The 18651-nt window shown below is 39.2% G+C and overlaps 1 protein-coding gene across 7 annotated transcripts in view; it reads right to left on the bottom strand.

Moving 5' to 3' along the window:
• The window catches only part of KCNQ1 (potassium voltage-gated channel subfamily Q member 1), a 553010-nt gene that overhangs the window by 367407 nt on the left and 166952 nt on the right, over positions 1-18651 (bottom strand). For all 7 annotated transcript variants that reach the window (XM_005306858.4, XM_065594691.1, XM_005306857.5 and 4 more), the window contains exon 6: positions 17486-17626. In XM_005306858.4, the coding sequence (XP_005306915.2) occupies positions 17486-17626 (141 nt within the window). The remainder of the gene's footprint in view (positions 1-17485; positions 17627-18651) is intronic.

Below are 18651 nucleotides of genomic sequence, written 5' to 3'. Positions count from 1 at the left end.
GGCTGGGACCTGTTGGAGAAGGACATCCCAGGTCCCCTACCACTCGCCCTAATGGTGCAAAGGCCAAAACATTTCTGATGTAGGGTCAGAACCAGGCACTTCTACTGCCCCGATAGAGAGATAAAGGGCTGGAAATCAGGTACACTAACTGTTGGGCTGACAGCTCTCTGAGCACCCTATCACATCCACGTTTAGGCATAATTTATTCTTGTTCAGGTACAACAGTCCACAGAACCCTCAGGATCAGGGCAGCCCTAGACTAGCTGCCAGCAACTGGCGCCCTAGGCGAACCATGCAATTGGCGCCTCCCACCCCCAAGGGCAGATCGAGGCTGAGGTTTTAGGTAAACTGGGAAACATTTTGCCCCTTTTTTCCTTTTAATGTTTTTTAAACTTTTTTTTTAAACAGAGGCTTAATTATTCGGTTTGTCCGTCAGTCCGTCTGTCCAACCAATGTTTCTGAGATCAGATAAAATAGAGACACGAAATTTTCCAAAGAGATTTGTACACGACAGCTAGATGATATTTCAGTCTGATTTCAAATAAAAATGCATTAAAATGTTAATTATAATTTTTATTATTACAAATCTAAAATCATCCATTACACTATCCTGCTTTAACTGCCATTATCACCACATCCAATATAGAAAGAAATAAGAAAACTCTTCAATAAACTTTAATTTATATTTATAAAACATTCCGAATAAAAAACATTCTGTGCTCTTAAAACATGACTTTTCTTGCTTTAAGTTTTGAAAATTCAGTCTAGTTCTTTTAGATCCAGTTTTCCAGCTATTTCATGCTCTATTGACATTATGGCAAGTCCAACAAGTCTCTCTTGCACCATTGTTGAACGCAGATATGTTTTTATCAATTTTAACTTTGAGAAGCTACGTTCCCCACTAGCTACGGAAACTGGCAAAGTTAAAAGAATTCATAAAGCTATCAAAATGTTTGGAAAACTATCTGAAAGTTTATTTTCACAAACAAACTTCAGTACTTCTTCAGGAGTGGAATGTTTCTTAAGTTGTCTTGAAAAAGCCTGAAGCTCACTACACAAATCTGTAGCACCAATGTCTTTTGAATTTTCATGAGTCAATGCTGACTCCAGTTTTATACAAAATTCTCTTATCTGTTTTGCTGTTTTCTTTTTCAAGCTGTGGATATCATATAGAAAGCCAAATACTGACTCTAGCTGCTTCATCTGTTGAAATCTTTCGTCAACCTAGTGAATAGCATGATCAAGGATTGCGAAGTAGAAATTCACTTTGAACCTTTGTTTTGGGTTCTGAATGGGTGTGTCTCGTCCTTCATACGAAAACTGCTGTTTCTTTTGCCAAATGTGAACTGGCTCTGGTTCAAATTCTGTCGGAAAGTCTATTTCTTCAGCAAGCTTGAGAGAATCTAACAGTGTTCTTTCAAACCCTTCATCACTTCTGAATTCCTCCAGAATATTTTTAGTTTGCTGCAGTTTTTGAATAGCAGAATGTATGTTCAAGTTCTTTTCCTGAAGCTGCTTACTAGTGAGGTTAATCTTGAAAAGGATATTATACCACAAAATGAGTGAAGTCACAAATTTGAACTTGGAAAGGCCATTTGCAAGAGCTTCTGCATCTGAATGTGCCATATTGCCAGATGATCCAGTAAAGGTAGTATCATCAGAAATTTCAATTAGGGCATCATAAATGTTTCCAAGTTCATAGCGAAGAGGCTTAAAAGCATCAATGTGACTCTCCCATCTTATCTGACTAAGTGGTTTCACAGTTAGAGAATTCAAATGGCAAGTCAGAATCTCCCAACAGCGTGTTGAGCCTGAGAAAAACACACAAATATGTTACACCAGGTCAAAGAAACTGCTTGCCTTCAAACAGCATCTAGCAGCATCATTGACAACCAAATTCAGAGAATGCGCACTGCAAGGAACGAAAAAGGCCCTCGGGTTGATTTCCATCATTTTCCTTTGCACACCATTGTCTTTACCCTTCATATTACTCCCATTCTCATAGCCTTGGCCACATAAAGTTTTCAACAGATAATGACATTGTTTCAAGCTCTTGTAGAATAGTTTCAGTCATAAATGCTCCAGTCGTCTCCTTCAGTGGTACGAAACCAAAAAATGTTCCTTTATGAGCACTTCAACATTATCTTCATCTATAAAACGAATGATCATCGTCATTTATTCAACATGACTCACATCTGGTGTACAGTCCAGTATTATTGAAAAGTATTTTGCAGAATGGGTAGCTTCTAGAATTTTCTTCTTAATGGCATTTGCTAGGATTTGAATCAGTTCATTCTGCATATTTTTTCCTAAGTAATGAACCTGTGTTTCATGATCAGTTATTTTATGTAGATACTCCTTCATGACTGGATCAAACAAAGCTAGGTATTCAACAAATTTTAAAAAGTTTCCGTTACATGGAGTGTATAATTTTTCATTTCTACCGCGGCCACTGAATGTAAATTTTGTCCACCGAGAACTCTCACTAAAGCAATCGGACACTCTAATATTTGTTGCCAATATTCTTCTTTTTCCTTGATCACATGTAAATTTTCTTCATCGATAGTTTTTCTTTTTTTCCCCCAATCATAATTCAAGTTCTTTCCAATTTTGAAAACATTCCAAATGTTCTGTACTTCTTTCACGTGAAGAAAGAATTGAAGATACGTTTTTCCAGTCCTTCGAACCATTTTCAGTAAGTGATGTACCAATTGCTTAATTTCTAAACAATTTGCAGCAAAAGCAAAACACAGAGTCCTTCAACACTGAATATTGTAACCAGTTTCGATGAATTTCTTTCCCAATAATAGAAAGAACGATGAGTACTTGTGGCACCTCCTCTTGTAATGCTGACAGAGAATTCTCTTTTATTTCCATCCGTAGGGAAGGGAAATTCATGAACTTGTTCGGGTCCATGTTCCATGAGAATTTGCCGCACACTGTCATCACATCTGGGCCATGACGCTGGGTCTCCATACTGTAACTTGTTTGTAACTGCCTCATCCTTTCTTCCTTCTACTTCATTTACTTCAATTTCTGCATGTGTCTCTGAAGATGAATAAATTTTCTCCACTTCCATATCAGTCTGATGCTGTGAGCTGCCTTCATCTAGAAGTAAATTTCCATCATCTTGAGTTTCCAAACTGCTTTTTTGAGGATGTGAGCTACCCTCATCTCAAAGTAATATACCTTCATCTTGATGTTCCAAACTGCTTCCATGCGGATGTGAGCTACCCTCTTCTCTAAGTAAAATTCCTTCATCTGGATGCTGTGAACTGCTTCTATCTTTATTTGGATTAAAGAGAAGATATTTCAGGTAGGATCCCTGCTGTTTTGCTTGGTCCTTTTCCTTCTCAGCCTTTCGTTTATGATACTCAGCTCCTGAGGGTTTTCTTTTTCCTCTTTCTGCCATGGGGCATTTGAATATTGTTATGTACCAACTGTGCTCCCAACTGCAAGAATTATAGCGTTAAGGATGGCGGACACACCACATGGTTGGCGATTTAAACCATATTGCAGCCATCCTAACACGTCTTTTCACTGCTTAAAGGTTCAATGATTAGTAACATACACTCACTTACCTATTAAAACAGTTAGATACAGAATTTACACAGAAACAAAATGACCTTTTCCGACGTTATAACTCGACACCGGTTGTTTGGAAAGTAATCCCCTTCCGCACGGTTACCCGCTTGAAGTGTGATGTCATCACTTTCGTAATCTATTAAGCGCTAACACTGTTACTTTTCTTTTATGGACATTATTTATTACATGTGAACTAGTTATAACAAAGAAAAGTTCCTAATTATACAGCCCGATAACATCGCTAAGGTTTAACAACGCTTAAAGAGCCTCACATTTTGGATTTATAATGCTGAAAGACATTATTCTTTATTCTTTGACACCAAGAAACACAATATCCCACAGTATTCGCTCGATTCTTAACCATCTACCCAGCGACGTGTGTTCAAATGACCGTTTGACATGTATCAACTCGCGATATCTCCGCTCTACATGAATTTCCGGCTATGCGACCTTGATGTATATTTGAATTAGGTATCACTAGCATTGCAGCTCTTGCTGCTGGTGGCTGTGTTTCATTGTGGCTGAGTTATTGCTTATCAAAATTGCGGCGTGGGTCAATCTTGACCCTATGTCGCAAATTGAAAAAAAAAAAGGTTGCTAAAATTTTATTTTTGCAGTAAATAAAAGATTTGACGTAATAATTTCTCAGAAATGTAGAGAAATTAATTATAATTCATATTCCCTCTGTACGCACATGGGAATTCAAATAATGACATCTTCATTTCTCCACCCCCACATAAGACTTCACAACTGCTCTGTATTATGTACCAATGCATTTCGTGTGTATTTGTTGGGTGTTCTTTAAAGACCTTCTGGAAATAGAGATGCAAATCAATTTCTATTTAAAAACAAACATTTTCCTCTACTCTTGTAGTTCTAACACACACACCTACTTCCCAAGTTCAAACACACACACACATACAGCCCTCCCTCACCATCATATTATTTTCAGGCTGAAGTTTCAGCCCTGAATGAAATTTTATGGCCACATTATAGTCCCCTAAAGAGTGGAATACTAATTTTACAGTTGTAAAATAAGGGTTTTTAATGGAAATACTAACACAAGTTATGCTAGAGCATTGCAAATGCATTGCCATAATGAAACTAAATTGATCCAAGAGCTTGCATATTAAAATTTCATTACAAATCAGCAGGAGAAGCTAACTGTTTCAATTAAGAACAAAATCATATGTATTCATTCCCTGCTTCAGCACTTTGATCTGATGCACATCACCACAAGGACTGGTGTTAGGTATAATCTTATTTGCATTAAATACACATCAATAGTCTGGAGTAGGGAACAGGGAGGGGAGCAAAAAGGTTGAGACTGTAACAAGGAATAGGAAGGTTAGTCAGTACTGAGGAGGAAAGTGATTGTATTCAAGGGCACCTGGACAAAATGAGGACATAAACTAACCAGGGACATAACTCTGTTCAAAAGAGTGTTGAGACAGAGTTGGACATTTACACAGTCGCAAAAAATAAATGTCAAGAATGCATGATCCAGAGAGATAATAAAAATGATAGATGCCATTAAAGTGAGGGAGAAACACAAAAACAAAAGGTTAATTAATAGCCAAGCATTCAAGCAGTAAAGGAGAAATTTCCCCATACAGAGGTACTTAGCAGCTTTGCCTCTCTTCTTGGAACTTCGGCAGAATTGTACTAGGCATTGCAAAGTACATGGAATGTCACTAGAGAATTGTTTTTCCTCCATGTACAATACCTACCATGAGTAAATTAGGTTACATTGCAGAGAGACAAGATGGCTGAGATCTTTTATAGGACCAACTTTTATTAGTGAGAAAGACAAGCTTTTGAACTACATAGAGCTCTTCCTCAAATCTGGGAAAGGTATAGATGCATTCTTCCTCTAATCTACCTGAAGCACTACGGGACATCCAAGATTGCATCACACTGGTACACTCTCCATAGCTCATCTGGAATTAAACTATAGTCTCCTCCTCCACCGGAGTCTATCGGTTCAAATACTCTCCTGTCTGCTTTCTCCACTACCTGGCACCTTGCCTAATCACTTACATTTGTGCAAAGTGAATGTAAAATTAGACCTTTTTGATTTGTTAATGTTTTACAGCCACTTTACACAGCGTAAACAACAGATTAGGCACTGTATGCTCTTATTTTACTATACAGTATGAGATCTGCACAAAGTAGGAAAAAGCCCACAGCGGATACTAAAGAGGCAGATAACATTACATTTTGAAAGTTCTGCAGAATGATGTAATTTTTTTCTTTTCTTGCAGTCCATATATTAAAGATGTACATTATAACACACAATCTATCACCACCGACTTCCTGAGGAAACTACAATGCATTGGTGTTCTTCCTGAAAACACCATCCTGGCCACCATGGATGCAGAAGCATTTTACACCAATATTCCACATGAGGATGGACTACAAGCTGTCAGGAACAGTATCCCTGATGAGGCCACAGCATGCCTGGTGGCTGAGCTTTGTGACTTTGTCCTCACCCACAACCACTTCAGATTTGGGGACAACTTATAACTTCAAGTCAGTGGCACTGCTATGGATACCCGCATGGCCCCACAGTATGCCAACATTTTTATGGCTGACTTAGAACAACGCTTCCTCAGCTCTCGTCCCCTAGTGCCCCTCCTCTACTTGCACTACACTGATGACATCTTCATCATATGGACCCACAGAAAGGAGGCCCTTGAAGAATTTCACCTGGACTTCAACAATTTCCACCCCACCATCAACCTCAGCCTGGACCAGTCCACACAAGAGATCCACTTCCTGGACACTACAGTGCAAATAAGTGATGGTCACATAAACACCACCCTATACCGGAAACCTACTGACCGCTATACGTATCTACATGCCTCCAGCTTCCATCCAAGACACATCACACAATTCATTGTCTACAGCCAAGCCCTAAGATACAACCGAATTTGCTCCAACCCCTCAGACAGAGACAAACACCTGCAAGATCTTTATCAAACTTTCGTAAATCTACAATACCCACCTGGGGAAGTGAGGAAACAGATTGATAGAGCAAGACGGGTACCCAGAAATCACCTACTACAGGACAGGCCCAACAAGGACAATAACAGAACATCACTGGCCATCACATACAGCCCCCAGCTAAAACCTCTCCAGCGCATTATCCACGATCTACAACCTATCCTGGAAAATGATCCCTCACTCTCACAGACCTTGGGAAGCAGGCCAGTCCTCGCTTACAGACAACCCCCCAACCTGAAGCAAATACTCACCAGCAACTACACACCACGCCACAGAAACACCAACCCAGGAACCAATCCCTGTAGCAAACCTCGTTGCCTACTCTGTCCCCATATCTACTCTGGCGACACCATCAGAGGACCCAACCACAACAGCCACACCATCAAGGGCTCATTCATCTGCACATCCACTAATGTTATATATGCCATCATGTGCCAGCAATGCCCCTCTGCCATGTACATTGGCCAAACCAGACAGTCCCTCCGCAAAAGAATAAATGAACACAAATCGGACATCAGGAATGGTAACATACATAAGCCAGTAAGTGAACACTTCAATCTCCCTGTAATTCTATTACAGATTTAAAAGTCACTATCGTTGAACAAAAAAACTTCAGAAACAGACTTCAAAGAGAAACAGCAGAACTAAAATTCATTTGCAAATTTAACACCATTAATCTGGGCTTGAATAGGGACTGGGAATGGCTGGCTCATTACAGAAGCAGCTTTTCCTCTCCTGGAATTGACACCTCCTCATCTATTATTGGGAGTGGACTACATCCACCCTGATTGAATTGGCCCTGTCAACACTGGTTCTCCACTTGCGAAGTAACTTCCCGCTCTCCATGTGTCAGTATATAATGCCTGCATCTGTAACTTTCACTCTATGCATCTGAAGAAGTGAGGTTTTTGCCCACGAAAGCTTATGCCGAAATAAATCTGTTAGTCTTTAAGGTGCCACCAGACTCCTTGTTGTTTTTGTAGATACAGACTAACACGGCTACCCCCTGATACTAATCTATCCCCTAGAAATTCCTGCCTCCACCTCCAAGTACATACATGTCCATTGCATCCTTTCAGGAAGAAGGATTCGAGTTATGTTCTCCAGATGAGAGTTAAGTGTTGTGCACTACTGGACACTAGACTTCTGAAACACGGTAAGACAGTTGGCTTGCTTACCTAATCATTGCTGTTACATACATATTCCAATGCACTTCTTGAAGCATTTTCTTTTGAAAATCTAAGTCTTTTCCAGTCAGTCACCAGTTCAGCCTCATAACACCCCTCTGAGGTGGGTAAGGGATGTGTGTGTGTGTATATATATGCATCACTATCTACCACGAGAATGTGTCTATCACTGGGGCACACTGCAGCAGCTATTCAAAAGTATACAGAAACACTTCCCACAGTCAAAAAGAATAACATATCCAACTGAAACGGCAGGAGACAGAAGGTATTTGCTTCAAATTAAATTCGGACAGGATGCTTGAATTAGCATCTCTGCTCTTATTAAAAGTATCATGATTTTAGGTCTCTTCCAAAAGACAACGCCTCAGTGTCCCCTAACATCAAACTTGGTATTAATTCAGAGCAGACTCAGAGGAAAGTGTGTCACCTTATCAATTATCTACATCACTTCGTACAAAACCTAGCTGTTCTTTATAGGTCTCCTATCCAAATAGCGACCAAGTCTGAAACTACTTAGCTTGGGAGATCTGGCAGCACAAATAGGTATGCTAGAGTCTGAATGCTGGAAATCAGATAAAAGCTTTGGTGCATGCACAGACAAGCCCAAAGTTATTTTCTCTGCACTGTGAAAGAGGCTGGTACTAGGTTTAACCAACTTACCTTTAACAATCACAGAGCTTAGGAGAGAGACCTGATTTTTTTCCCCTTGTTATTTGTAATGAAAGACATCACATAAAAATAAGTTCTACTGTACTAATGACGATGTAGGGAAAGATTGAGGATATTTTTTGTTTGGTTTTCCCCCCAGAATATGAGGTGACTAAACTAAAGGAAATTAATCTTGACAAAGATTTTAAAACCTCTCAGCAGGTTTCAGATTTATAAATTCATATTATTTAAAAGAAAATTTTGAAAAAAATGCATTGATGATTTATTGCTTGCAGTGTTATGATTATTTTTATTCAGAAGTAAATGATCTTAGGGCTGTGCACACACACAGGCAGTAAAACTCACAGGGAATACAGACAGCTTTGTATCCAAGCCTGATAATTAATCCATTGTTACTTGTTTAGATTTTACAGTCCACCAATATCCACTTTTATTGTTTGAGAGACTGTAGCATGCCAACCCACACTTACTAATCAAATAAATGGGAAACAGTGGGAGATCTGCTGACCACCATTAATCAGGGTATATGCACAAAGTCAACAGCTAGCACCATATACTGGATTTGAATTCTCCAGTGTTGAATTTGAGCACATGATTCTTGAAATCTACAAGTAACGGAGAATTTCTATTACCTAACTTTGATGATTCTGTGCTAAGCCCAGTTTCTGCAAAAAAGACTTGTGAATAACTGAATTTAATCTCTCTCTGGCATGGTTCTACTGGCATGACCCACAAACAGAAAGTAAAGCAGCTAATCCTAGTAGTATCTTCTCATCTGCAAGATTAAAGGAAATGTTTGAGGAAAAGTTCACTACATATGAAGAGATTCTGATAATAGTTTGTGAAGGGTGTGGGGAAAATTCTACAGATAATTTCTTCCGTTCCACATTTTTACTATACTATACTTCATGATGTAACAATATTTATAGTGAAAAGAAAAACCCCAAATAAATGACTCAGAGTTAAGAAAAACAAGAAAAAGGGCAGTTTTATTTATGCAAGATAGTCAAGTATCATACAGTCATAGATTCATGGATTCCCAGGGCCGAAGGCACCATTGTGATCAACTAATCTGATTTGTATAACAGAGGTCATATAACTTCTCCAAAATAATTCCTAGAATAGATCTTTTAGAAAAACGTCCATTCTTGATTTAAAAATGGTCTCTGATGGAGAATCCACCACAACCCTCAGTAAACTGTTCCACTGGTTAATTACCCTCATTGTTGAAAATTTACACCTTATTTCCAGCCTGCATTTGTGTCACTTCAGCTTTCAGCCACTGGATCGTATCATACCTTTTCTCTGCTAGACTGAGGAGCCCATTATTAAATATTTGTTCTCCATGTAGATATTTACAGACTGCAATTTAGTCACCCCTTAACCTTCATGTCGTTAAGCTAAATAGATTGATCTCCTTAAACTGATCACTATAAGGCATTTTTTTCTAATCCTTTAATCATTCTGGTGGCTCTTCTCTGAACCCTCTCCAATTTATCAACATCCTTCATGAACTGGACATGGTATCCCAGTAGCAGTCTTTCCAGCGCCCAAGAGATAAAATAACCTCTCTACTGCTATTCAAGATTGCCCTGATTATGCATCCCAGGATCGCATTAGCCCTTTTGGCCAGTGCATCACACTGGGAGGTCAGGTTTCAGAGTGGTAGCCGTGTTAGCCCATGTAAGCTTATGCCCAAATAAATTTGTTAGTCTCTAAGGTGCCACAAGTACTCCTCGTTCTTTTTACTGGGAGGTCATGTTCAGCTGATTAGCCACCACAATCCCCAAAGCTTTTTTCAGTCTCACTGCTTCTCAGGATAGAGCACCCCAACATGTATGGCCTACATTTTTTGTTCCTAGATGTATACATTTACATGTAACCCTACTAAAATACATAGTGTATGCTTGTGCCCAGTGTACCAACTGATTCAGATTGCTTTGTATCAGTGAAATGCCCTCTTCATTATTTACCATTCTCCCTATTTTTGTATCATCTGGAAACTTTATCAGCGATTAATTTGTTTGCTTCCAGGACATTGATAAAAATGTTAAATAACAGAGCCAAGGATTGAACCCTACCAGACCCCATTAGAACCTGCTCATTGGTGATTTCATGTTACATTTTGAGACCTATCAGTTAGCCAGCTTTTAATTTATGGGACAAGTTAATTTTATATCATTCTAGTTTTTAATCAAAATGGCACCACATCAAATGCCTTACAGAAGGGGAACGGGAGCCATGCCTAGAATTCAGGGACCTGCTTGTGAAATATATTAAAGCAGCCCTGTTAGAATTCTAGCTAGGTCACACTGAAAACTGCAATGCAAAGATCTTGGAAGGAAGGTGATGATCTGAGTGCTCATTACATACAAATGTTCCTTTATTGGTACTTTGCTAGCAAGAATTTTGAAAGAAACAGAGAAAACTGATCCCACACCACAGGTCTTTACTAAGTGAGGATTAAAAGCCACTTGAAGTGCCCATAAAATCAAAGTTCAGAGACAAGATGCATAAATCCCAAGCAAACTGCATTTTGAAATCTGAACTCATGCTCAAAAAACCTATAACACCTACAGAAAATTAGGAGGGTGTGGAGGTGAGCTCAGTTTCCTCCCTTAGTACAGTCTGCAAATAACAAATGGAATTGTTTTTCCTTACATGTCCAAAAGTGAACTCAAGTTACAGTCTACTCTGGATTTTAAGATTGTATTTAAGAAGGCCCCCAAATGATGTAGGCTCCCTTGTGTGAGGCAATGTTCCAAAATTTATGTGCACCTGCCATTAAATGACTAGAGTGGATTAAAGCAATTTGATCTGTGAAGACCTTATGCCCTGATTCAGCAAACCTTTTATGCACTGCTTAAAGTTAAGTCTGCATGGAATTTCCACCCTAGTTCAGCAAAAGCCCTTAAGCGAGTGCTTAAGTCCAACTGACTTTCAATGGAATTTAAGCAAATGCTTATGTGTGTGGCTAAACAGAGATGGTGTTACTTACATGGATATGTTGAACTGGGCCCTCAATGTAGAGAAAGACAGCAGGCAGGTAGATATTAAGAATTTAAAAAAAGGGGGGGGAGACAGAGACCTCTTTCAACTAAATGAGACACCTGGCAGACAATTGTTAAGAATGCAGTTCAAAGGAATCTGTGCACTGTATTGTCCATGCAGAAGTATGTTCAATAATAGATCAGGGCAAATAGTGTTCATGATCAGAGAGGGTAGCCAAGGCAATCTACGTAATGGTTTTCCTGAAGGATGTTTGCTCAGATGTGGGGGATGGAAATATTGTATCATGGAACAGATATCAAAAGCAGAGCTCCCTAAATCTGCCCCAGGCTGGGTTCAGTTTAATGGCTAAGGAAGAAAGACACAAACAGACTTCCTGAAAGTGAGATTTTTTTTTCTGCATTTTCTTGAAGCCATATATTAAATATTCAAGATTACAAATCAGGATAGGAACAATAGCTTAGCCATAATAGTTTAGATTTCCCCCTCCTTGTATATTTTTCTCTGTGTTTTAGATCACAGTATTTGTATTTTATATGTAGATAATAAAAAATTGGTAATACATACGTGACAGTACTTGTCTGTCAGAAGGTAAGTTAATTGGCAGAGCGTAACTTAAACAGCATCTGCTTGCCTCCAAAGCTGAACTGACACAGCAAAAATTTTATACAATGCTGCACGTTACCTTCAGACTGCTCTAAAAAGGCCACAGACTAACAGGTACCGTATGAAGTGCTTGAGTAAATTCAAATTAATAAGAGGAAGGTTTTGCAGCAGAAGGCCCAAGGAAAAGTATTGACCCTTGTGACATTATGAGTGTAATATAATATTTCATTGGAAGGTGACAGGGCCAGAAAAAGTTAATTAACTCAGACTGACCTGATCCATGGGTGAACCTTAAGGACTGGTTAGGAAGATATGTAAATGAATAGAGCTTTGAAATGCAAGTCTGCATTGTTAGAGATCTCAAGGGTAGATGTTTGCTCAGGTCTTGTGATGTAAGCAAACAAGTCTTGTCTATTGCTATAACTTTAATTCAAGGATCAAAAAAGGAATATTAACACTTATGATGATACTTGAGTGAAATAGTATTATTGTCTGTGTCTCTTTGAAGGTTGTGGTAACCTGTATCTGAACTGTTTAATGGATAGATTACCCTGTGCTAATTGCCAGGATGTTTGAGAGAAGGAAAATTAAGCCTATTATCTCAAGCCGAAAGGCTGCTGGAAATGTATAAGAACCCTGGGACATGATCTTACTTCATCTCAGATCTGCTTTGGGTTTCAAGAGGGGGAAACCTTAAACCATAAGGATTGAGACCCCCCAGTCACTGACTGGAGCCACCCTGAATATGGACATTGAACTATAACCTATGGACTATTTCTAAAAGGACTTTTGTCAACTATAAGCTCACCTCTGCTATGTCTCTGAACCTCAAGAATTGAATTCAAGTCTGTATGTATATTGATCTTTTAACCAACACTCTCTCTCTTTTCTTTTTTCATAAATTTTAGCTTAGTTAATAAGAATTGACTATAGCGTGTATTTTGGGTAAGATCTAAGTTATAATTAGACATGGGTATGTGGCTGATCCTTTGGGATTGGAAGAACCCTTTCTTTTATATGATGAAGTAAGATTTTCAGTAATCATCATCATATCTGACAGGTGTGTCTGGACGGAGGCCTGAGGCTGGATACTTTAAGGGAACTGCGTTGTTTGGACTTCTGAGTAACCAGTGAGGTACTATAGAAGCTGTTTTGTGCTGGCTTGGTAAATCTAAGTATTGGAATAGCCACCAGCGTTTGGGGTTTGTCTGCCCTGTTTTGTTTGCAGTTCACCCTGATTGAGGGACCTCAGCTGGCTCCCACGGGCAGCACCGTCACAACCCTAAGACAGCAATATTGTGCATTCTTTCCTTATTTTTGTCAAAAGGAAAAAAATCCTGGCTGTGATAAAACCAGAGCACCTCTTACCCAGCACTCGCCTTGAAGAGTCTTCTCAACTGCACCAGGGTTGCGTTTGCGTGTGTTCAGAGTGGTGACAACTACGTGTGAGATGACCCAGATCCTTGATGACTAGCCAAGGCAAAGACTATTGGCCCATTAGAAACACCGATTGTGAATGCTTCTCTCGTGCAGGGGAAGTTCTGCCCTGTTTTAAATAGATGGTGTCAGATTTTCAAAGGAGCTCAAAGTTCGGTACTGAACTGCTTTGAAAAACTGGCTGAGAGTGTCACAGCTGGAGCTGCTGGGTGCTGAGCTCTTGGAACTCTGGCCTCATTTGCTCAAACTATCGTCACTCTTCATCAGCCTCCCTGATCATCATCCTGACTCCATAGGTCTCTTTTTTATTGAAGGCATCAAGAACGTGGTGATGGAAACCAGATTTCCCCGATCCCTCTCAGTATTGTTTTTTCCCCAACCACGCCATGGAACTATGGGCTTGCCTAGGTGAACACTTGGAGTAGATTAAAGCGCACTAGGGAGCTTCACATGGACACAATGCGCAGCAGATTAGTATGGGGCAGGTTTACATATCAGCTTGCTGTGAGCTAAGTGTTTAAGTAGATAAGCCCTAACGCTGTACCAATACTGTGGCCAGCACTTACTTCCTAACAATTAACCTGAACCAGGTGTCCATATAATGTATTTAACTTCATTTTTCTTTCATTGCCTTTATTGGTTTTAAAACAAGGATGAATAGCTACTGAGATCACATAAAACTATGGAAAGAAATACTTTAAATAAACTAAAAACTCCGAGTGTTCTGTATTAAATCTATCAGCAGACATTGACAACACTGAGCTTGAGTCTATTGAATCACTTGCAGGATCTTGCAAGGGTTGAAGAAGCCCTTCTTCCAAGAGGGATCCAGATAGCCATGCTGGGCACTTGCTCTGTCTTCCTAATAGTCCTCATGTCGGATCCCAAAAGGTCCAATGCCACTAGGAGCAATTGTGAGAAATTCTCTCTCATATACTTCTGTGGCTCCCATTATGCTAGCATCTGAGTGCCTCCCAATCTTTAATGTATTTATCCTCACAACAGCTCTGTGAGGCAGGGAATTATCATCCCCATTTCACAGATGGGTAACTGAGGCACAGAGGGGCTAAGTGACTTGCCCAAGATCACACAGGAAGTCTGTGGCAGAGCAGGACTCGAGTCCAGGTCTCCCAAGTCCTAGGATAGTGCCTGGGACCACTTTTCCACTGGACAATCCTTCCTCTCTGTTTGATCATCCTTCCGCTGGGTTGTAGCCATCAGTATGGTGATGTGACTCATCTCCTTTGCATGTCCTCCCCATCAAACCCAGCTTTTATAATTTTATTCTTTTTCCAGTCCCTTGCCTCAATGGGACAAGGCCTGGGATGAAAGACTGCGATTCAACGTTGATTACATGGAAGCAGATGTATGCATCATACTAGTAGGTGGAAGCATCCAGAGAAGTGGAAAAAAGGGAAGTGTCCTTACCAATTATGCAAGGACTAAGCCTGTGCTTTGCTTTGCCATACTGGTCAGCAACCTGGGAATCCTAGTGGCTCAATCCAAGGTAGCAGCAGTGATCTGTGATGTATTTTTCATATGTGGCTGGCCAGGCAATTGCAACTGTTCCTCTTTGATTAAGACCTCTTGACTGTTATCCTTATTGTTAGTCTAGATTACCATAGCATTCTCCACCTAGAAATTAATTAGGGTATTAAAATGTATATTTTAAATTAAAATACTTGGACTGGGGAATTCATCTAATCTAGAACCATATCTCCAGCAATGTCCTGCACTATGATGGAGGCTTCAGCAGAAGAATCTCCCCATTATTAAATGTACCAAATACAAAACTTTGTCATAATCAGGGTTATGGTGAGAAGTAATATGTATTACTCCCACAACTGATCATCTTATTCCCTAAAGCAAGGCCTGCCTACGTTTGTAGAAGCTTATTGGTCTCACTCCAGCTAAGAAAAGCTTTACTCTAATTTTAGTGAACCAGTCATGCCTGGCAGAGGTACAACTTTCATTGCTAAGATTAAGGTGAAAATATTGAGATGTGGCTGCATCTGACATTGTTAATTTAAGTGTCATGTGAACCTGGTACTGAAGGAGGAGAAAAACATACTTTATTGTCAGGAAAGCCCTGAAAAAATTACTTGCCAAATTGCCACTTCCTTGTGCTGAACGGCAAGTTTTCTCATCCTAGTATTAGTCTGTATTAGTCTTGGTGGACAGGAAGAGAAAAAGCTATAAAGTTCGCAATAATAGCCTAAGTAGCATAATAAATTGGTGGACTCATGAGAGGTATACGTATACACTTCAGCAGCAGGAGACCTGCAGTTGACATGCTCATCAATACATGTTTTAGTGCTGGAAAAGCAAGTGGTACCACGTGTAGAAATTTAGGAGACAAAACGCGAGCAAAATAAATAAATAAATAAATAAATAAATAAATGAATGGATAGATAGATAGATAGATAGATAGATAGATAGATAAAAATCTCCAGAAAGAACACGTCCTCCTGGTCAAGATTGCAGGTCAGACAAATATAGTGCTACACTTTTTCTTCCTGTGATCTATTGTTCTTAGTCTCACTACTGTTAAAAATCAAAGTCTGTCACGTGATTTAAAGCCTCAAAAGATAAGACTCCAAAAATAAAGTGCATTATGGAAATGAATATGCTGAATCGCTGGTGATGTCCATGCAATGTATTCCTTTTAAGGATGTGGAATGCTTAATGAAGATGGTTCCATTTACTAAGAACAGTCATGCAGCAATAGCAAGGACACAACCAGGAAATAATGAGGGAGGGCATGGATGATCTAAAAGGTTATTTCCAGCTCTCACTTTTATTGCCTTATGATAAGTACCACCCAGGTAAAAAAGGTACTTTTTGACGTACAGTGCAACCGCAGTGACAGTCTACTAATTCAGTCTACACTCTTACAATTCAGAGAGGGAAAGGAAAGGTAAGTACAAAATAAAACTCTCAGAACATGGCTGATAATTTAATATGTGCATATGAAACGACAATAAAAGAGAGAGCGAGAGAGATCATCATTAGTAGAGACAACAAAATTAGTGCATTTATTGGAACAAGCAAATGGACAACTCTGGAGTCAGTACGCCTAAGTTCTGACTCGTGCCTTAGCTGAGAGGTGCCATGGAATCATTCCATCAATCGTACCATTAAGGTAGTTGAAAAGAATAAAGTTTACCATCATTCACAACCTAATGAATGATGTTTAGACCACAAGAGCAGCAGAACATGTATTTAGGAGTGTTCTAAAATGTTCATACCAATTATGCAGCACCTAGATAGTATTATTATGTAAGGGTGCCTAGATATTATCACAAGAAGCACCTTATAAATACCGTATTAGACATGCAAGGGGACACTACGTGGTCAAGATTGGGGTATCATTGTGCTAGGCACTGTATAAACACAAAGGAAGAGAGATGTTCCCTGCTCCAAAGTGCTTAAAATGCCTGGGCTTGATCCTAAGAGGTGCTGAGCACTCTGTCCCCAATACACATGCTTAATTTTTAGCATGTGAATTGCCTTACTGGCTTCAAAAGGATTACCCAATGTGCTTAAAGCTAAGCTAGGGCTTGCGTGTTATACTGAACCAGGGCTAAAATGCTCAACACCTAAAAGGAACTAACCCTATGTTAAGAGAAGTTACAACAAATTAATGTAACAAACAATAGGAGGTACCAGAAGGGAGGACAAGAGTAAAATTCATGAGAACACATATATATATGTTAGTTATTTGCCCGGCCTGATTGTTCCAAATCATTTTAAAGGGTTCACCCCCCTTTACTAATAAAAATAAATAAAATATCCACAATTTACTATTTCTGCACCATTATCTGATGGCCTCACATGATATCAAAAAAGAGTGACAGAAGATACTGTAGCAATGAGGCAATTTTAATCTGACTTCTGTTCTCCCACACATACTGGAATTTTTTTATATTAGTAAACAATGTAGGATGTTAGCTGTCATTTTATATTGCAAAATATACCATACTTACTACTCCCCACCACAGGGCATCTGCATAGCTGCCAAACTCTGTTTGTCCTGAATCATTCACAGCATCTTTTTCAGCCAAATACACAAAATAAGATGAAAAAATCAGGCCCAGAAACCCAATATACAAGGTAGTTATTAATTCCTGAAAGCAGAATAAAAACAAATAAAAATACTGTTAAAGAGCTTTGAACTATGTGACACTGGAGTTTTTCTATAAAATAATTAAAATGGTAAAAAAAGTTAATTTCAGCAGTTTATTCAAATAGATCTTCAGACTCTCATCTGGTGCAAATCAGCCTAGCTCCAGTGAGCTCAGTAGAACTCAGCTGAGGACCTGGCCCAGTGTTTCACAGAAATGTATGTATGCTTCAATCGCAGATACTGGATTTCAAAATAACTGTTCATGGCTTTTGCAAAAAATCTGGTGGGGTTGCAACTGAAAATTAGCTGTTAGGTAAAAATTTCGAGGGACCTGGGCACTGAGAAGCTTAAGTCTCACTGAAAGTCAATGAAATTCAGTGAAACTTAGGCTACTGAGTGCCCAAGTCACTTTTGAAAATGGGACTTATGTGAAAATTTTAAACTTGGGGAATTTACCTGTGTCCTTTAAACACAGTAAAGCAACAGTATTTGATTAATTGAAACAATCACCACATGTTCCTAAGTTCATATATTTAACAACAAGAAGACATCTGCCTGCATTCCATGTTTTTATATCATCATGTTTACATGATAGGATAATATTTAAAATAAATAAGTTGGTTAAAAACATGCAACAACACTGTCCCAGTGATTACCTGTGAATTATAATCTATCTCCTCCTGCACAGCAATTGGGCACACAAAAGAGAAGGGGATCCGGACTAATTCCTGATGCATCAAACCTCTGCAGTTTCTCTCTTTAGAGCCATATCACAAGGGAACTTGAGCTCAATAACAGTCAGCAGTTCAAACCCTCTGTTAATTTAACTTAATATTAAATGCTCCTGGCAAACCACAGACCTCTATTTTGCAACGCTGCAATATGTATTTTAAAGAATAGTAGCTGTCTGTGCTGTAGCAGTATAATGACCGAATTCAGGTTCACTGGTGTGACACAGAAGACCTGAAAATGGCTATAACCAAGAAAAATTGTTTTCTTATTTTGTTCAAGCATTGTCCCTATGTC

The sequence above is a fragment of the Chrysemys picta genome, chromosome 4 (assembly GCF_011386835.1).
Source record: "Chrysemys picta bellii isolate R12L10 chromosome 4, ASM1138683v2, whole genome shotgun sequence".
Taxonomy (NCBI): Eukaryota; Metazoa; Chordata; order Testudines; family Emydidae; genus Chrysemys; species Chrysemys picta.
Note: the sequence above shows the minus strand (reverse complement) of the source record. Positions and strands in the feature narration are given on the sequence as shown.